The sequence below is a fragment of the Helicoverpa zea genome, chromosome 8 (genome assembly GCF_022581195.2).
Source record: "Helicoverpa zea isolate HzStark_Cry1AcR chromosome 8, ilHelZeax1.1, whole genome shotgun sequence".
In the NCBI taxonomy this organism is placed as follows: domain Eukaryota; kingdom Metazoa; phylum Arthropoda; class Insecta; order Lepidoptera; family Noctuidae; genus Helicoverpa; species Helicoverpa zea.
This window is the reverse complement of record NC_061459.1, coordinates 8,142,455-8,164,034: the sequence shown is the minus strand read 5'-3', so window position 1 is coordinate 8,164,034 and position 21,580 is coordinate 8,142,455. Positions and strand designations below refer to the sequence as shown.

Genomic DNA, 21,580 nt, shown 5'->3' with positions numbered 1-21,580 from the left:
CTTTTCTGTCATTCAATAATGAATCATTTTGTCTGCAAATGATTTACGATTGCAAAATGATTGTACAGCAAACTACCGTATAGACCAAAATCACCAAAATAGCAGACCAATCGCACACCAATCAAATGTCAATCGAATACGATTGATCTTTTATTAGTAGCAGAATGCCCGATATGGTTAAAACTGTTATTGCGATCATATTGCGATTCGATTTTGTCATTATTAACTTAGGAGAATCGGGCCCCTGTTATTTTGGTGATTTTGGTCTATACGGTAGTTTGCTCTACAATCATATTGCAATCGTAAATCATTTGCAGACAAAATGATTCATTATTGAATGACAGAAAAGGATAAAAACGTTTATTTCAAATAAAAAATATCGGAATGCCACGTACGCTTCAATCGTAATTGAGTCAGGATTGGATCTCAGTCGAATGTGAATCGTAGATATGTACTAGCTTAAGTAAAATTAGGAGAATCGGGCCCCAGTTATGATTTTGGAACTGAAAACTTTAAGCGACGCTATGGATTTTCTCCGGTGCCATTCCGTGTGACTCGGGCCTTAAGAAAAGCCACGTTGAAAAAATGGTTGTCATAAGACGTTGTGAAAATTCAGGACAAGCGGGTGTCTAAGGGCCTCTGACGTGGAATTCGTTGACGGCGGCTTTACTGGCTCTCCTAGGCACGAGGGTGTAATACCGCCAACTCCCAGATAGGTACCGGGCTGCTTCTTTTGTGAAAGTTTCTAAAACCCACAAAGCGATTTCGTTCCGTCGCGGGAATCGAACCAGAGACCTCGTGCACAACATTTGTGCTATTGAAGACAAGGCCAACGAAGCAGTCGACACGACGGCAAGCAGTATTGACAACTGTAGGTTCAAAATAAAACACTTTGAACAACGCGACAAGTTCTATTCCGTGTTATATTTATATGTGTCACCATAGGAAACCGATCTCTGAAGGCGGGGCGAGTATCTTCTCTAATAAATAGTAGCAATTTTGATCTGGACATAGGAAAATCACCCCCTTATTGTAAAGAGAATTAAAACTACAAATGAAGTTCATCAACTTTATTTACTGGACATAACTATTTCAGTAGCTGACTATTTAAAACTAAATTGTCAATTTTCTTTGGTACTTTTTCATTATGTAATCAGTTTAGGAAGACTTGCAGACACAATCTGAATATTATAAAACATACATACAACAATAAGAGAGTAAACTGATGACACTATTTACTGCAGTTTGTTTCAAGACCTAATCAACAGCGTAGGTACTATTTCAATGCAAGGATTGACTGGTTTTACTTAATGTCAGATACATATTGGCTTGCTTGAATTGAACAAATTGTGGTACATAATATTACGTTTATAATATACCTCTAATCTCTATACATATTTTACATATAACTGAGAAAACATGTAAGTATATAAAAATATTTGTAATGTTCATTTGCATTCAGTTTAAGATCTTGATTATCTGTTGCTGTGGGTGTCTGTTTACGAACAGCATTTATTTCATATTTGAACAAATCACTTTAACTGTAAAAGTCCAGAAATTGTGTTATGAAGTTAATATTCACTTCACTCATTTCGTTACAAAGGGGGGTCTGAGTTAGGTTAAGTTATTTATGTAGAGCTACACTGCCTTCATACAGCGAAATGCTGTATGCTTCAGACCCAATTTCAAACTTAATGATATTGGTTGTTCGAAGTTGCTTTCCAATACGCACATGTGCAATGTCGTCACTGTTGAAGCATTTATTTATTTACAGTCACTCCCAATACTCTATTTATCTGTAGTTTTGCAGACTAGAGATAGGAATTTCACTTTACTTGTAAGTGGCAAATTTTTTGTACATTTTATCTCTAATAAACCCAAATCAACAGATAGACTGTCGAATAGAATAGTAGATAGAATGCACATGGATGATACAATTCATATTCCGGGAAGATATTTCTATACAAGTACATAAATAACTCAACCCATTTCCGACCTCTGGATATAAAGCTTGGAATTGAAAAGGTAATCCTCATTTTTGTATACAGTTTGAATGTTAAATTGATTATTTTGGCACAAAATTCCGTGCATGCGTTTCTTGTGTACAAAACTTTAAGTTTCGTTAATCGTTATATTTAAATTTAAAACTTATTTAAATTGTTTGACATAGTGTTATGTTACAGAGCGTTTGTAAAGTTATTAAGCATAATAAATATTATGATAATGAACTATGAACATGCAGGACGGCAGGGACTACAAACAACCATTCAAAAGAGAGCAAAAGTTAACGTATTGAGTATTTTTTGTTTACATAAGTTAACCATTTTACTAGCTTCAAGAAATTACTAGAAGAAACGAGATTTTTCTTACGGACGAATGTTTTACACTAATTATATATCTCCACATATTATGTGAACGTGAACTTACATACAAATACATTGATGTGTATGTGCAAGGACGCAGTAGGTATGAAACACAAGCCTGAGGCGATGACATCGTCTAATAAAGATAACTCAGGAGTTGTAGAGGGGCAGAACTTTTCGGTAAATCTGATTGAATGCTTTGTTACGGGCACTACTCGGCTATTGGTTCCAACATTTTAATACTGTCGTATATACCATGTCTCTATCAGTAACGACATCTAAAAGGTAACGTGTTAAAGTGTACTGTTTAGCCCCACTAAACATCCCTTATTTAAATTACACATACTTCGAAACAAGCCGCATCATTAATAGATATATGCTTGCAGTGAACACTAAAACTGCCGTGATGATATTTTTAAAACTAATTCGCAATGGACATGGAGAGCGAATTTTTAGAAATTTCGAGATCTTTGTGGCAGTCTACTAGCTGTCTACTATAATTGATATAACGTAGTAACTTACTATTTATTATTGTTTTACCATGCATTAGCTTAGTAGATCCGACTTAGAAGTAATCCACGCATTACAAAAACATTCATCTTACACCTAAATAGATCACATATAAAGTTTTAAATTATGCGGTGGATAGTTTACTCTGTGCTGTGTTTCCTTGAAATATTTGACAAAGAGAATATTTTTAAACATCAGTAATTGAGTAATTTCATAATTCTTCTCCATCATATAAAAATAATCATTGAAATTATTTTTTTAAACATGTAACAAATAAAATGACGGAATTTAATTATAACTATATCTATAAAGCTAACGGGAGTATCTAGTAAAATTATTCTCTATGTTAAAAAAAAGCTACATAATTGAACTTATTCATAAGCACCGTTATTATAAAAATAAAATCTTTGGATCATCTGGCAAGTTAACAGAAATAATAATCACATTTAAAACTTAACAATAAAACTACAAAATAATCAGACCCTGATTGCTAATATCAAATAAACATGAACTGAGTATTTGCTTTTACATATAAAAATATATTTTGGAGTGGTAAATAGTAGGTAGACTAAGAACAGGTTTTACCACTGAACAATATGCTTAACACGAATCAATTTAAATGCCTTGCGTGAGGGAATTTTCCAGAACGATATCGAACTCATCAAGTGGTTCGAGAATTTGCCTGAGGAATGTAAGGAGGCCGCGCTTACGTAGGAAACTCTGCTCCTCGTACATCTCGACGGTGACGCGAGTCATTGACATCGGCACAAGCATACGATGAAGCCAGTGTTCACTGAAAATATTAGTAAGTTATTAATTTAAATACTATTAACTGATATTCGACTAGTAAAAGTAAATAAATTTGATCTACAACTGGATTGTCTTTTGGGCCCGAGTTCCAAAGACAACGAATGATTGGCAAAATACCTTAGGGTATTTGCGACATTAAAAAAAATATATTTTAGAGATACATATGCTTTTTACCAAAGGTATCTTAAATACAAGATAGCGACAACAAAGTCCGTTATTCTCAAAACAACTATTTACTTTGAAATCTACTATGAATTTTGAATGTGAGAATTCATTCAATGAGAGGTACTCACCGCAAACTGAGGCATATAAAGAGTTGGAATTTGCCATCTTTCCCCAATGTCCGGCCCACGGAATTGATCTCGTCCATAAGATGGCAGTAACAACGCCATATAGCTCTGTGTTCCTGATCTTGTCGGCAGTTGTAAGCCATGCCACAGCTCTTGTTATTCTGTGTCGTCGGCTCGTCGCATAAGCTCATTTTGAACTCATCTTTAACTTTAGCTACAGAAAAATAAAGCTATTAAATTCGACGGTAACCTTTCACCGAAAAGATTGAGCCGATTCTGATGAACTTAAATTTTTAGCGTTATGCTGGCTGCGTGAACAAAATGAGCTAGTCTCGCCAAACCAGTATAAGTATTCCTTATGGTAAGTACTAAATTCTAGGATCCATTTTATTACAGGAATATTACATTATATTATTAAATGTATAAATCTTACCGAAATAATCCCAAATGAAAAGATTTTTTCCAAACAGCCGCACAGATTTGAATCCACACAGGAAAGCTTGCTCCAAGCACTTGACTAATCCATTTTCACCACAAAGCAGCACGCTGAGTGAATTCGCATCTTTGTCTCTCTTTGATTGATAGTGCCACTTGACTATCGCGTTTACGCAGTCACCTACGAAAGTTTATTGAAGTTAATAGCAGGTAACATAAAACTATTTTTATAATCGTTTGTTTCCTGCAAAGTAACAACATAATATTGTCGTTTCATGCTGAGTTAGTATAAAGCATTGCAGTCGCAGATATCAATATCTCCGAGATGGTGGTAAACGGGGGAGTCAGATACACCCTAAGCGACTTATCTTACGCAGCAATACGTCGACCAATTCCCGACACCCGATATTTAAATTTGGAATGCAAAAGAACGTACAAAGAGGTTGTAGCCGTTGTAGGCAGTCAGACGTAAAGAAATGCGCTTCGCATGGTATGGTAGAAAGTACCGATCATGTGCTGTATGGTGGAGGTGGAGAGATGGGTGGTGGTGGGCGTGGGCGGCGCGGGCGGCGGCGGCGCGGGCGAGCGCGGCGTGGCGCCGCTGCGCATGCGCGCCGCCACCAGCAGCCGCTCCGTCGACCCGTCGTCCACGCCCGACCCCAGCCAGCGGTTGCACGGGAACCTACACAGAACAAATTTAGATGTCACTACATAGTATAAAACAAAGTCGTTTTCTCTGTCCCTATATCCCTATGCATGCTTAAATCTTTAAAACTACGCAACGGATTTTGATGTGGTTTATTTTAATACATAGAGTGATTGAAGAGGCAGGTTTCTATGTATTTAGTATCAGCATTGCACCCGTGCGAAGCCGGGGCAGGTCGCTAGTTATCGATATATCAGCTTGTGTTACCAAACATCGATTTACATTGGTTTGCAAAAACTATTGAAAAAACCGGCAACAGAAATAAGTTCAGATCTGTAAGCATACATTTAGCGGTAATTTTCAGTGGCGGATTTACAAATTTGCCGCTAGTAGGCCATTCAATTTTTGCCGCCCCTAATGATTGTGATGAATGCCCCTAATGAATGCAATATTAAAGTGGAACTGGGCCGGACACGTCAGCCGAATGCATCCGGAAAGATGGGCCACTATCGTCGCTCAGTGGACACCTCAGGATGGACACCGCAGGCGGGGTAGGCCCCGGAAGAGATGGCGTGACGACCTTGACGCCTATTGTCGAGACTGGTGGGCTCGGTCGAAAGATCGAGAAGTGTGGAAGCAAGATGGGGAGGCCTTTGCCCAGCAGTGGGACAGTATGGGCTAAAAATAAATAAATAAAAATAAATAAAATAATGATTGTGAACTTAATGATATTTCTGTCAGTTACTAGATTATTTTTGCAACCCGCTATGTACCGAAGAGTTTAATGTTGACCTAACAAGTTTATCTGACAGCGACTTTAAAGCGTAAAACCTCTGTAATAGGGCATGCAATACCGGTTTACCGGTTTCGGTTTTACCGGTAAAACCGCCCATTTTCGCGATTTTAAATTTACCGGTAAAAATAATATGTAACCGGTAATTTACCGGTTTTTACGTTTTTGTGATAATATATAGCAATTTGTTCATTTAACGTCAAATCTTCATTATGTAGCCTGAACATAGGGCTGCCATCTCGAATTTCGCCAAACCCGGACAAACATTAAAAAAACCCGGACATTTGGCGTAAATCGCATTTTTTCACCGAACGAGTACGATTTTTTTTTAAACAAAATAATACCTAATTTGTAATCCATTTACTATTAACATATACTTAAATTCAATGTGGTGCTTCCTTACATGAAAAGTGTCCGGGTTTTCCCCGGACACTTCTTGAAACCCCGCCCGGACGGCCCCCGGACGGCCTCCAAACGAGGACAAATCCGGGGAAACCCGGACGGATGGTAGCCCTACCTGAACATAATGTAATATTGCATACATTACATATTGTAAGAGTGTTAAAGTTGCTGTTTTTTAGGAAAGTAAACTTATGTGGCTCCTTAACTATCTCTAGGTTAGATACAAATCTTCATTCTCATCTTAATTTATATTATCTAAACAAAGGACAATGGGCGATTCCGGTCCAAATGTCCACCACGAACGAGACCTATATGGCTAGATAGCCCGTTAAATATAGAAATTTTTTTGTTATGAAAGTAAAAAAAAATGTAATGCCAGAAAAAAGTTATAGCAAAATCAAATAAAACATTTTATAGATTTTTTCAATTTCATTTTTTCAATAACTTTTCGTGTTGTTCGATTTTCGTACTTTCTGTAACTTCTGATAAAATAGAATTGTTCATTATTAAAGAAAAGACACCACCAGTTACATCGAACTTTCTTAGATCCAAGCACCGCTGAGTATATTCAACCACTTCTGGCGCCTCAATTGGTTAGTGATTCGTACATCCATCGGGCAAAAAAATATGGGCTGTTTATATGCAAATGCGTCTTACTCATCTTAGTTTTAGATAAAGTGCGGAAATGGAAGTGGAATAAAATAAAAAATAATAATGATAACATACAAAAACTACCGAAAATTAAGAATACATTTTTGGCTATAACTTTTTTTTGGCATTGTTTTTTTTTTACTTTCTTAGTAAAAGTTACTCTAAATTAAGTGGACTATTTAATTATATAGGTCTCGTTCGTGGTGGACATTTGGACCAAACTTCATACATTCTTGCCCAATCTCCTTTGATTCATTCGGTTATTCTGAATTTCCTAATAGCTCATCCTCCGAGCCTTTTCCCAATCATGTTGGGGTCGGCTTCCAGTCTAACCGGATTCAGCTGAGTACCAGTGCTTTACAAGAAGCGACTGCCTATCTGACCTCCTCAACCCAGTTACCCGGGCAACCCGATACCCCTGGCTAGACTGGTGTCAGACTTACTGGCTTCTGACCACCCGTAACGACTGCCAAGGATGTTCAATGACAGCCGGGACCTACAGTTTAACGTGCCATCCGAAACATAGCCAATAATGTCTAAGATATACTTAGAAAGTACATACAAACTTAGAAAAGTTGCATTGGTACTTGCCTGACCTGGGATCGAACCCGCGCCCTCGTACTTGAGAGGTTGGTCCTTTACCCACTAGGCCACCACGACTTTTGCATGCCACGAATTTCCTAATAGCTGTCAGCTCCTTTTAGGTAAAAATGTAGCTTATGCTTATTTTACCTATTCTATGACCTTATTGAGCAAGGGCTTTTACTTTACTACTATGCGGACAGCTCTGAGGACACGGTGGAGCACACAGTCTAGGTGTGCACTGCCTGAGAAGGGTACCGCCGTGTCGTCTTCGAGCGAATAGGCAGCGGCGACCTCTCGCGTCCGACCCTGGTTCAAGCCATGGTCCGGAGCGAGAGGGAATCGGAAGGCGTCGCCTCCTTCTGCGAAGCACTCATGCTCGAGAAGGAGACGATGGAGCGCCTGTGAGTTCGCACCTCTCATCCCAGCCGCTGTAGTGGACCAGGAAGACACCACGGGCGCCGAGTGTCGAGAGACGACTCCCGGCCACCGTAGGCGTCGGTCTGTGGACGGTGAGTTCGGGTGGCTCATCGTTCCTCCGTCTGCATAGACAACAGACCCGTGTCGGAGGCCCGAGTTGTTCCACGCGCAGGGTCAAGGCCTGCCGGGGCTGCGGGATTGTTCGAAACAGTTACCGCGACCCTGGTCCATAAAATGCCTACGATTTACCATAAAAAAGGGCTTTCACTTCAATGAAAAAAATGTTTTTTTTTTCACGGTAATTCTTAGCGTTTATCCCGTCTTGTGACGGGGTCCGCTTTCCGTATCTTCTTCTTTCACTTCAATCTATCCAGGACATCTTCCTCTTCGAGTTCGAAGATTTTCATGTCATTCATTACGACACTCAACCAGCACCGTTTCGGCCTGCCTCTGCGCCTTTGACCGGGTATACCTATTGAGATTGAGTACACAACATTGGCGATGTATTTAGGTGATCTTCTTTTTACATGGCCGAACCATCGCAGCCGTTTCTCTTGCACTTTGTCGGCGACATTGCGTACGGATGGTACTGACATGTTTTTTTGTTACGGCCCACGTCACAAAAAATGTTTACCACCTTGTATTTTAAATTATTTTTTGCTTTTAGACTACCCAATCTTATTGATATAATATCACATTTTAAAAAAATACAAAAATTACCGTTTTACCGGTTTACCGGTAAAAATATTTTATTTACCGAATTTTTACCGGTAATTTTTATTTTACCGATATTGCATGCCCTACTCTGTAACTTTTAAACGGCTCAATTGATTTTCATGAAACTCGCCCGTAAAACACCTGTAATACAAAAAAAATACTAAATTAAAATCGGTTCATTCGTTCGGGTAGGTACTATATCAGAGGCGCACCCATCGGGTGGCACCCCCCCAAAAAAACGACACAATATAATCACGGACTAAAATTGTAATTGAAGTACTTAAAAATTGTGTAGAAATCATTCATGGTGCTTTTTGCTAGGTTTAACATAAAGAAACCGGAGTCATACCACTGCAAAGTTATAAAGCGCTAACTAGTTTTATAGAAACCAGTGTCAAGTAAAAAAGCCGCGAGCGCAGCGAGCGCAAAATTTTTAAGATTTAGAACAGTAAAGTACCAAAACGAGTTTATAAAACCGGCCTAAAGTGAAAAAGTCGCGAGCGTAGCGAGCGCCAAATTTTTTGAGTTTTGAGGACACAAAAGCGAAATTATTTGGGACACAAAAGTCCTCCACCTCCTGAACAGCTTAGAAATCGTCAGCGTAGAGCGTCAGTTGTTTTTGCTACTTCGGTGCTTTAACTTTTTGTTAGATTGGACTCAAAGAGCGCAGAATAAACCAGAAAAGATGAAGAAACCGCGAGCGAAGCGAGCGGATTTTTCAATTTATTTTTATTGAAACGCTATTGGAATATTTTAAAATTCATGATCACATAAACCTAAGCATATATTACAGTGAGTTTATTAATCGTTTATTTATATATGGATTGTGTACTCGTATAATTATAAAAAAAAACTGTAAAAAAATTCGCAAAATTTGCCGCCCCTCTAAATCTGCCGCTCTAGGCACTGGCCTACTTGGCCTATTGGTAAATCCGCCACTGGTAATTTTGTATTATGAATTGGAACTTACGTGTAGGTATGTCCAGTCACTTCATTCCTCACATAAACTTGATCGAGTAGCCATCGAGGCGATAGTCCAGAGTTGTCGTGTCCGATGCGTAGCGTGGACAGAATGCCCAAGTTCTTATGCTAAATAACAAAAATATGAATTACAATTATCAAAACCTTGCTTTTAAGGGTACAATTACATTATATGAACTTTTTCAGTAAACTTACGTGAAAAACGAATTCGTTAGTGTTACGCGGTATAGGTATTTTCGGTGTAGATTCACCATTCGCTCCAGATATTGAGATCCAACAGTTGGCGGTGGTCTGACTGGCTTTGCGTGATGGCACTATGAGGACTCGATATGGCAATTCTGAAAAACACATTTATTAGTTAATCACTACCTATTAGAACGAGTGTTAATATGCATATTTGAAGCATTAGTGGTCTATAAAAAATAGGGTTTAATGTACTTACTGGTAGTAGGATAAGTGTTGGTAAAGCAGAAATAATCGACCGCATTCAAAGTGAGCAGGTGATAAAGAAATTGTTCCCTTTCCTCTTCGCAGCGAAGGAAAGCAGTCCGTTTATATTGAGACCTTAACAATGTAGTATCAGCCAGAAGTTCTCGAAGATGTTTCGATAGTAACTTTTTCTCTAATGATAAACGGACCCAAGCGCGAGCGTAGCCTATTTCTGTTTTAATATCTGTCATTGCTTGCACGTTTCTGTAACAATAAAAATATTTTGTTTGAAACTGAGCGAATGAAACATTTTTTTTAATCATAAAGACTAATAGGCATGATGACAAATTTTTAAATACCTTTGTATGATGTAGGTATACGTCTATTTTATATGAAAAATTATTAATTTTAAGAAAATGCGAAGTTTTTTTTATCAAATAATTGCATTTTTCTCTGTCCACTTTGAATCCGGCGCGAAAACGCTTGTCAGTGTCATGTCGTCACTTGTGACGTCACGACTGAAATTACAAGACGCAAGTAAACAACGCTCGTGCAATAATTAAGTTTTTTGTGTTATTAAATATGAATTCGAAAGTGCATAGGTGTTGTGGGGTCCCCCAGTGTAAGAACACATCCAAAACAACTCCTGATAAGTTATTTGTGTACGTTCCTCACAATAAAAAAATACGAAACAAGTGGCTTAAACTTGCAAGGTGAGATTCAAAAGCAATATTGCCCAGGGTACAACTTTATTTTTGTGAAGATCACTTTGATGTAAGTTATTACATAGTTCTCTAGATTCTAACATAGAAGTTTTTTTAATTAAACTAATACACTTACATGGAAGTTTTTTTTAATTAAACTAGTATACTTACATGGAAGTTTTAACATTTCTAAATTCAGCTGAACAAAAATCTTTATTTGATGCCAAAAACTCTCCCAGCATTATGATATCAATTCTAGGCAAATTAGCGCTGTTTGCCTTGATAAATCCGGGCTCCATAACTCGTGTTATACACAATTAATTAAATAAAAACAAAGATCGCAGTGGAAGTTCACAATAACGAAATGTGACGTTCGCGCGCTTTCGCGCGAGTTGTTTTGAGAAATGACGTCACGAGCTCTGATTGGTGTTCAAGATATCATGGCGGATTGCCTTATTTCGTAATTTTATTTTATAAAAATACATATTAATCACATTATTAATAAAGAAAACAATGCGCGTTTTATATTCCAAGCTTCAAGTTTAATTTAATAAATGTATTATTTTATATAATGATTTTTGATTACTGTCATCATGCCTATTCAGAATCTCCTCCTTTCTAGGAAATCGGTTAAGTATAATTATTTTTGACTGACCTCATGTCAAATGTAAGGCTTTCTGGAAGAGGGCGTAAAGGGTTGGCGGGTTGAGTAGATTTCCTCTCCAAGGTCCCGGAGTTGCTGAGACGATCCCGCGAGCTATCCCGTGACCCGCCACGGGAACTATCCCGGGAACGACTTCCTGAACTTGTGCTCTGGTGAGCCTCTACCTCGGCACCCACCGATGATAAATCTGAATTTGATTAGTGAGAATTAATTAACTGATTTCTTTATCGTGAAGGATTTTAATTTGCAATTAAGTAGACAATACTTACAGTCGAGCCTTTTGCGCAATACACACCAAGCCAAAGCTGCATGTTCCAAAGCAATACAATGATAATGATTGATAACATAGACAATTCATAACATCTCACACATTGATATTTTGTAGTTACATCCAGCTTGACAGTAACAACGAATAATTGTTGTTAACTACATTACAAATAACTAACCTAAGTTAATTTATAAAAGCATATAATTATGTAACGTTATGTTTGGTCGTCATTATTTTAATTATATACCTAAGTCGAATAAGATACGTGGAAGAATGGACCAACGGAATATTGGTATGGAGTTGATGTACATTTATTTATGTGTCTGCACATTTAACAAATAACAGTCATTATATAGCGACATTAAAGTCAGCTTACCGGGAGTAAGATAGTTGGGATCAATGGGTTTAGTAGAATTGCTGCATTGCTCCAACTCTTGGTAGTTTGTTAGATGCATCCAAAGCGCCGACTTCCCCATCTTATGTTGCAAACCGTGAGACCATAGCCTTTCTAGAAGATCGCAGAGTGAAGCTATCATGGTGCTCTCTTCTACACCTGTTATGGAAACCTCGCATCCTAACCCTAGATCCGATTCTTCTGTGCCCATCTTCTCTAGAAGCATCCTTTTCGTTTTGCTTTTGCATTCCTAGGATATAATATTAAAGTTTCAATAAATATACAAGGGACAACAAAAACTGTAGGTATAGTACAGTAAATGGTTCATACCTTGAGAAGTTTCTCAACAAACGCTCTATTGTTCTGAGCAATAGCCGCGGGCGTAACCTCTGTAGACAGTCTCCTACTAATGTCGCCCAATAACAACTCCGGTGGAACATCCTTCACTTGCCATTTCGCGTTCTTTATACGTTTAAGACTGTTAGTCCTGAAAGGTAAAACAGTGTAACGTAAAATATTTAGAAAATAATAATAATTACATATAACATTTAAAGCTGGCATAGCAAAAAGCAATTAGGTTGGGATGTGATTTTTCCACGGTATAGTTTTAGTAGTAGCGCGGGTTACATGCAGACAACACAATATTCCACATATGCATGCAATATGCATGATATTGTTTCATGGATATATATGGCCTATAATTTGTTATATAAAGATACAGTATATAATGCATTAATATTACAGCAATACAGAATACAACTAGCGCACATTGTTGCCACAAGATAAGGGTACAAGTCATTCAGCAAATAACTAAAGGAACAGGTTAACGAACATTCAAAATACGTAGCATTAAATATAAATAACTTTATTTTAATATATCCTTATTTACATACATAAAGCCTACATTAAAAAAAACATTAGATTGCATTATGGAGTTACCTTATTATGGGAAGATCTGTCAACGTAAATTAACTACAAAATATTTTCATAACAGTATAACTATGTAAAATAAAAAGTTAAGACAGAAAAACGAAACAAAAATAATTTAATTAATAAATAGAATCGGACAAAAATATATCTTTCGAGTATCACTATAAAACATATAGAATCACATATAAATTATTACATGAAGGTATTTGATACTGCATGCAATATAAACAAATCATGCACTTGAAGTACAAAACATTGACTATCACAACATTCAGAATTAATAATATGTCTTAGGTCAGATTTTGAAAGGCTTCGACATGACCTACGACTTAATTAAGCTACCCTTGGGAAAGAGGCGGCTCGTGACATCCGCGCGCGTTTGTCACAATATGGAAATGTATGTAGTTACAGATAATAAAGTTATAACTTATCTCAATAAAAGTGTTAAAGACTACCGATAACGGAGTTTATAAATCATCTAAATAGAATATTAAAGCCTTTCAAAACCTAACCATTTCAATGATTACTTAATGAATTGTTACCATACTAGTAACGATAAATTAATTCGGATTACGATCTTATAAGTCATAACAAATTAAATTACCTAATTACATTAAAATTCGTCATAATACACTGAGCTTTAAAGGCTTTTATCGTGAGCTGAGCTTTTGACTGCGTTAATCTTTACATACATAAAACTATGATAAAATTATTACCTAAAATCTCAAAAAACATCACTTCAAATATCTAATTGAGTATAACTTCCCTACGAATAGTAAAGGGAAATAGATTATTTCCTACGTTTTGTAGCACCATCAATCTTTAGGTTAATAATATATTACTAGCCGTTTTCCCGCGGTTTTACCCGCGCCCCGTGGTAACTACTGCCCGTACCGGGATAAAATATAGCCTATGTTACTCGTGGATAATGTAGCTTTCGAATGGTGAAAGAATTTTTAAAAACGGTCCAGTTGTTTTTGAGCCTATTCATTACAACCAAAAAAAGTTTTCCTCTTTATAATATTAGTATAGATTAAACAGTTAAGTTGCATAAGCTGTTTAATATATGCAAAAACTGAATATTTTTCAGTTTTGGATTAGTTGATCGCATTATTTTTTATTTAATAATTTGGACAACTTTGTTTAGTTCCAATCTATTTAAACTCATTTCTGAGTTTTTTTTTTCAGATTAACGTCGCCAAAAACTCACTCGTTTAAAGTAATAACCCTTTATTTAGGAATTCGAAGTAATAATAAAAAACTGAGTTGCCTAGACTTGCTTTTGAACTAACTAGAACTTTTGAAATGAGCATTAAGTTTAGTTTAATTACTTTTAACTGGGACTGCATTAAACAAATATATTAAAAGGATTCCGTTATGGAATAAATATGTTAGTACAACTGTACGAGAAATAAACATCAAAAAGTATAAAGATTTGCTTAATACCATATACATGAAGTATATTTAGTAATTTGTTTCAAATAAGAAACAATAATTATATTAAACTGTTTAACTGGCGAAATTTGCTTTGAACATAATTTATTCTAATAAACTTTAACCAAAACCATGTTGGTAAACTGTAATGTAAAAAGTTTGGTATTTTATTAAAAAAAAAAACTTTTAGAAAATGTTTTAGTATTAAATACTGAGAATAATAGTAATAATTAAAAAGCTTTCTTCCAAAACAATAACGCGTATCACAGTTTGTATAAAACTTTTCTGATAATTATGCTGTCGTGATATAGGTACATAAGCGCTTGAGATTCATTAACATACCAAGTAGTATTCGTTTTGGTAGTTGTTTGTACATTATGGAAGCGATAATATTTTCTGAAGCCACAGATACATTACACGCACTACATGGTAGTGTTAATTGACTAATAACATACATTATCAGGCTTATACAGTCGCATGCTGCCATATAAAGCAAGTTTGTCACGATAGACTTAAGGTCGCTCTTAAAAACAGAACACATGACCAAAAATCAATCACCAAGTTAACAATTTTAATTAATTCTACCATTATGTCATAGGGCTATTAAAAATAATACTAATATTTATGATTCAATTATTTAATTAAAATTGTTATCTCGGTGCTTATAGTGTAGGGGCAACATGCAAGTCACGGCAGCCATACAAACAAGTTTGAAGACGGTTAGTTGAACAAAGCGGCTAGTATAGGCTTCATCAACTAAACTCCGGACAATACAATATGGGCAGCGACGCGGGACGAAACTACACGAAGCGAGCCCGTTGCGATCCGAGGTATACACGGCCTAGCACGAACGTATGAAATGTCGACTTTTTAATCATTGAAGAAAAAGTGGGTGGTCGTATGGTCTGTCTATGGTTTTGGCGTTCAGAACGTGATGATTTATATGGCTAATTTGAATTTGGAATATGTGTTGAGTGCTAGTGCCGGATCGCATCGGGGCTAGGCCTGGGTCGGGCGGTCGGTCGGGGCGCACCTGGCGTCGGGCGCGGGCGGGCGCGCGAGCGCGGCGGCGTCGAGGCGCGCGGGGAAGGCGCGGTAGTAGGCGGCGCGGTGCGGCAGGCGCTCGGCCGGCGCGCCCACCTCCAGCGAGGCGGCCGGCGCCGCGCCCGCGCCCGCGCCCGCCCACACGCAGTAGCCGCGCGCGCCCATCTCGCCCGTGCGCCGCCTGCAACACACACGCGTCACGCTGTCGCCGGCGCACCGACCACAACTACTCCCGCGGACTATATCACCTTCTGACTACGCCAGCTGCAGAACTAATAACTTCATGAACTTATGTAATAGATATTCGCTCTCAGCAGTACTATACGGGAGAGAGATTTATTCATCTCTTCCATTTATCTCTTCTAATTTATGTCATTTTTCTTTTATTTTGTCGAACGGTGTAATGGTGGACTCCGCGAAAACACTCACGGTTCACACATTTTAAAAAAATCTGTCGCGCGTAAGTACGCTTATTTGGGCGTCATCTCTGATGATGCCAGTTATTTAGGCTCACGGTTCGCGCTTACAAGACCCGCGTTCGGCAATTTAGGTGTTAACAAAACCTAGCACTAGAACTACTTTCCAAAGTTCTACCGAATTTTCACTACATGCTAAAAAACTGCAAGGCCTTAAATTATAAATGCCGTAAGTGATTTGGGTTAGACAAACATTTCTATTGTATATTGCTCGTTATTATCCCATGTAGCTTGACGTTAGTATGCAGTTGCGTGTCGATCGGTGCACCGAATTTCATTCAAATCTGAATATTTTTCCCATTGTCCATGCTAAACCCAGTTGACATGCTAATGTCATAGGGCAGAACCACATTAAAGACACTCCTTTTTTATTTATCGATAAATATTTCCATTACTAGTGTCGTTAATGTGGTTCTCTATACTCGTCATTTATATTACCTGACAGTCTTGATCCTATGTTCGAAGACTTGCAGATTGGCATCGTATTCGCCCCAGTTGCCCATGATCTTGTTATCGATAAGTGTGGCGAACATTTGAGTCTCAAGGAATCGAGAGAGGAAAGGCCTGTGGCGTTGCGGTTGATCCGATAGGAATGATGCTTTGTCAAAGTTCACCATTGACTCGCGGGATGTTAGCCATGATTCACGATCCTAAAAAATAGTAAATATTTAATATTTATTTTTACCATATACTATCAATGAAAAGCGGACAATTAATTGTCAAATGATTTTTATTTACCTGATCAGGCATAATGACAAAGTTCTCATACATAAGAAATATGTGCACAAATCTATTGAGGAATGTTTCTCTGATAGCGATATTGAACCTTATGTCTTCGTTATACTGTTCTTCATCATTGAGAATCTTTTTTTTAGTAGTGGGCATTACCGTGTCTGCATCTACGTCATCTATGTTAACACCTGCAAGTAGAAAATGTTAATAAGTTCAATGCGGATACAACTGGTATTAACATTAATACCTAATAAGCTAACATACTTATATAATTATTCAATGACATAACTAGTCAGAAATGGTGCAGTACTTAGAAACCATATAAAAACTATTACCTACACTTTATAAAAGCGTAAAATTTCAACAGTTGACTAAAGTATTCTATAAAATCTAGACATAAATATCCCAGAAAAGAGACCTCTATCCCAGGCTAGACTATCTATAGTACACATTATACAGGCTGGACAATTTTATCTATTTTTAACAATATACCATGCATCTTACCGCTCCGTTTAACAATGTCGACTATTCGCTGCAGTGCGTCCATTCGTAGGGGGGCGCGTCGAGTAGGCGACGCCGGGGGTGACGCGTTCAAAGGCCGGCTTTCTTCCCATTCTAACACGTCGTGAAAAGAGTGCTTTCGACGAAGACCACCTGAAGACAAATCAGAGAGCATGTTATAATTTCCCTTAGAACAACTAGAACTAGATATAAAGTGAGATTGACCGGGAAAATGCCCAAGATGCTACGAGAAAGTAGCAAAAGAGACAAAAAAAGAGAAACAGAAATGAAACACTATTTTCGGTAACTTTCTTTACATAGATTATGGGTATGTTGGCAGATTGCATTTTAAAGGCATTATACAAGTATTTGATATCTGCTGGGCAAAAAACATCTTGAGCTAAAAAACCTTTTTAAACCAGTTCTGAAATACCGATGAGAAGTACAAATATTTCGCTATGTACTTATGATAATTCATAGCAATATATTTCGCGTATAACATCGGTATGAGGTAATGGCAAAGTCACGCGTTTTCTACGTTACTTGCGTGTGTTAATCCCTCACGTAGTTGCTAGTTGCTAGATCATAATCTTGTTATTACAAGCATGACCAGTTTGCGCAGTTTCAAGACTTAAGCCGTTTTAGGATTAATAATAAAACTTAAGATCGGTCATTCTATTAATAGTATCGATGTTAGACGGATTACGCTAATATGTTCACAGAGTTAAATTGTTAGGTAGTGCAGATAATTTTTAAATAGAAATATCTATTCGGATATCATTTTGTGGCTGATGGTATTTTACAAAGACAGTCTGGCTATAATTACTAGTCTAGCACATAATGATCTGAAGATAATAGGTAACTTTATAAGCAAGATAGACATTTATTACCTGAGGGTAAAGTACAACTACTGCTCATACTATCGCTCATATGCTTATAAGATGTTCCATTCAATGGCACACCAAGCTTGGTTGGCTCGGTCTCAGGTCTTTGAATCTGTTGATAAAAACGAACATCAGTAAGCAATTAATATTATCACGATCTTATCAAATTATCGCGTACATTATATTAATTGGTTTATCCAATTTTTAGACAAGCAGATAATATGATAATTACGCCAACTAATGCTAATTACATAGTAGTGTAGAAGTAGTTAATTTTATTTTAACGAGCTGAAATGGGCGACTAGATTTACGAGTGCGAACTAACCTGATGTTTATCTAAAACATGATTGATTTCTTCAATGAAGGGAGTCCTATGCGGGAAAATGGGCAATTCTTCCGGCAGTTGTATGTCAGGCTTATCAATGTCGACTAAACAAAGAGCTGCTTCAGAACCGAGCGCGATGCTCCGAGGACCATTTGGTCCCATATTCATAGCTCCACTATCAGCATGAAGACCTATACACAGGAAAAGAATAATATGTCAAAATATTTAAAAGGAGTAATAAAAATAGCACAGTAATTAACTGGTACTTTTAATAATGTATCTTTCGCAACAACTACTCCTTCAATCCAAAGCCATTAGGGTTACTTAATGAAGTAGATAAGCAGCATTAAATTGTCTGTGGCCCATTGACCTCTATTATAAAGTGCATTGTACTATACCCATGACGAATGGCACTGGCGCGTCGAGGAAGTGGTAGAGCGGGGCCGGGAGTATTGGCACATAGACATGCGCCCACGTAAACGGTAGCAACAGCGACACTATGCATTCTGCCACTAACATTAGTTTATTGTAGTCTGTGGACAAAGATACACATTACTTATGACAGAAAAACAATTAATTGTGGGCTTTTTATGCATCTTGAAACACATCCACAAAAATGATATGTAACCAATATTTAAGAACATTATGATCATTTTCATGGACATGTAAAAATTTAAAATATAATAATAACAACACATAATTAGAGGGCCTGTTTATTATGCAATTTATAAAGGAGAAAATGGCCAAGAGCCTTTACAACTGGAATTTAGTGTTTGAAGCCTTATATAATATACTCACCACTAGACCTGAGTAAAACTTGATGTTCCAAAAGAACACATGTGAAAAGCTGCACAACACATTCCACGCCCAATGTAGAGAACATTGCTCGGAGTGGATAGTCCAAAAGAGGTAACTCATCAGGGAGATTTGGCATTCTTATCACCTGAAATAATATCATTTATAAGAAGGCAACTATCATTTGTGTATCTGAGCAGACAATAGACATAATAACTTTATGCAAAAAAAAATATTATTCAAGCAATGTTATACAATAAATTAAGCTACACCGAACTTCATTACAAAAACAATTCAAAACAGGATTCAACTAGTTCATGTACACAAGTTTTCATCAGCCATCAAAAGATAAGAATGTTTAACAATAGTAAAAAAAAAAATTATACTTACAACAGGAATTGGATCTAAATGAGGTTCAGAAGGAGGCACATAAAGACGTAAAGCTTGACCGGGAAGTGGTACTGGTACTTCATAAAGTAAATTATACACATAAGACTCCGGACTTAGTCCAGGGCCGGGCTGCCTTGGGAGAGATCTAAAAAAAATTGTTATCTGTGAATCTTATGCTATTGTAAATTGGAACAGATGAATAAAACCTCTTTTGAAATAAACATCAATCCAAGTTGCATAACTTTATTAACTCAATTATTTCTACTCAAAGTTATATACATATCAATCAACTAGCTTCTGCCAGCGGTTTCACCCGCATCCCGTGGGAACTACTTCCCGTACCGGGATAAAAAGTAGCCTATAGCCTTCCTCGATAAATGGGATATCTAACACTGAAAGAAATTTTCAAATCGGACCAGTAGTTCCTGAGATTAGCGCGTTCAAACAAACAAACTCTTCAGCCTTATAATATTAGTATAGATATTTGCATTTTAGTAAGTGGTATTAATAGTTTATCACATTTACTTGGGAGTTTCTAATGAAAAATATTGTATAGTATTTAATTAAAACTCACCTGAATAAATTTTCTAAAAACAACTGTGCTACCCTCACGTATGGGTACTGACATATAAGTGCTATACTTTTGGCAACATACAGTTTGTCTTTGGCTATATCATAATATGTGAGTGCAGCACCACTGTGAGGTGTCAGTTTAAATGATCTTGGAAGTGACCTGGAACTTTCTTTACCAGATGCTTTTCTGTGGCCAGGAGGGGTCTGGCCACTGGATAACTCTGTAATATACATTGCCTAAAAAGACAAGACTTTATTTTAGTATTCTGACACATTTTTTCTCATAGCAATCAGGCACAGATGACCTTATTTACCTGTAATGTGTGCATGGCACTGCAAATATTTCTGTTCCTAACTTCTTCATAAAATATGAGGCTGAATCCATAATATCGGGATGCATTTTCTCTTGTTACTACAAAGCTATGAAACTTTGGTTCTAGTGAATGTTTTTGTGTTCGAAACTGAAGGCCAGCTGGTAAACAAAGCTGTCAAATACACAAATATGTTATCAATGAAGAATACATTACAACAACTCATTACAACTATTCATTTTAAATACAGTTTAAAATAAAAATATTCATCTAACAACATTGTATTATCTTAAGTTATTTATTGTGCTGTGTACAGACAAAGACATAATTATTTACACTTCTATCTAGGCATCATGAACTCACCATACACACTGCATGTTCATCAAAGGGATTATTTGATATATTGTCAGGGTAGTGTGCTAGAATCTTTCCTTTGTAAGAACGATCCAGGGGAGATACATGTAAATTATCACCTGTAATGAAAGATGCGAAATGATGACTGTTTTTTTTCTTTTTCACTAGGCGAACGAAACAGCGAGATTTAAGACTACTACGTACCGCACAGCCTATCAGGCTCCAATCCGGAGTCAAAGTCGAGGCCACATATCGCAAAATAATCTGCAAAACGACACCCAACAGATAAATCAGAGACAGACATATTTATATCGACCCGTTATTTACTATTTGAGACACTTTCTCTTCTAGTCTCAGAATGAAGGTTCCGTCTCAGCATTGTACACTAGCACTTGAAAGTTGTAGGAAATCGATTTGTATCAACATTTCACATGTTTTCATTTGGCGTATATATTTCAGAGTATGAAATAAATATAAATTGTAAACGAAAAACTTTTTCACGTTCACGCCATCGCCATCATCACATCACTTAGACAGCTGCCAAATTACCAGGTGACATTATCGTTATTGCCATTTTTTTTTTTTTTTTTTTTTTTTAACTTGGCTAGTCGCTATATGCGCATTGCCACCGACAAAAACGGGGAAACTTGGTAGGAATGAAATAAAATTTAGGTAACGGAATTTGGATAGGTACTGGATAGGATTATTCGAATACTAGGATATTAAATACGTATATTATTCAGAGAGATAAATGCTACTAAATACATATATA

The 21,580-nt window shown here is 37.0% G+C and overlaps 1 protein-coding gene across 2 annotated transcripts; it reads right to left on the bottom strand.

Moving 5' to 3' along the window:
* Window positions 1-1,055: 1,055 nt before the first annotated feature.
* LOC124632246 (DENN domain-containing protein 5B) lies at window positions 1,056-21,358 on the bottom strand. Of its 2 annotated transcripts, XM_047167006.1 has the most exons (23): window positions 21,013-21,358; window positions 20,818-20,927; window positions 20,458-20,628; window positions 20,145-20,380; window positions 19,571-19,715; window positions 19,184-19,328; window positions 18,784-18,918; window positions 18,386-18,576; window positions 18,067-18,172; window positions 17,180-17,329; window positions 16,682-16,863; window positions 16,382-16,593; window positions 15,457-15,648; window positions 12,390-12,546; window positions 12,042-12,309; window positions 11,389-11,584; window positions 10,043-10,293; window positions 9,796-9,938; window positions 9,590-9,708; window positions 4,915-5,090; window positions 4,407-4,589; window positions 3,977-4,187; window positions 1,056-3,666 (listed from the first exon to the last, which is right to left on the bottom strand). In XM_047167006.1, the coding sequence occupies exons 1-23, from the start codon at window positions 21,110-21,112 to the stop codon at window positions 3,489-3,491; spliced, it is 3,957 nt and encodes a 1,318-aa protein (XP_047022962.1). In that variant the 5' UTR covers window positions 21,113-21,358; the 3' UTR covers window positions 1,056-3,488. The 2 variants fall into 2 exon arrangements, with proteins under 2 accessions (XP_047022962.1, XP_047022963.1); XM_047167007.1 differs by lacking the exon at window positions 15,457-15,648 and having other exon boundaries at window positions 21,013-21,357.
* Between the last annotated feature and the right edge of the window lie 222 nt (window positions 21,359-21,580).

Bases quoted from the DNA above. Each gene is read 5' to 3' on its own strand.
- LOC124632246 (XM_047167006.1), bottom strand. From the start codon at position 21,112: ATGTCTGTCTCTGATTTATCTGTTGGGTGTCGTTTTGCAGATTATTTT. The intron at 16,594-16,681 runs GTAAATAAAAAT...ACTATTTTTTAG, and splicing joins TTGTCATTATGCCTGATCAG to GATCGTGAATCATGGCTAAC. The intron at 11,585-12,041 runs GTAAGCTGACTT...AATCAAATTCAG, and splicing joins TCCCAACTATCTTACTCCCG to ATTTATCATCGGTGGGTGCC.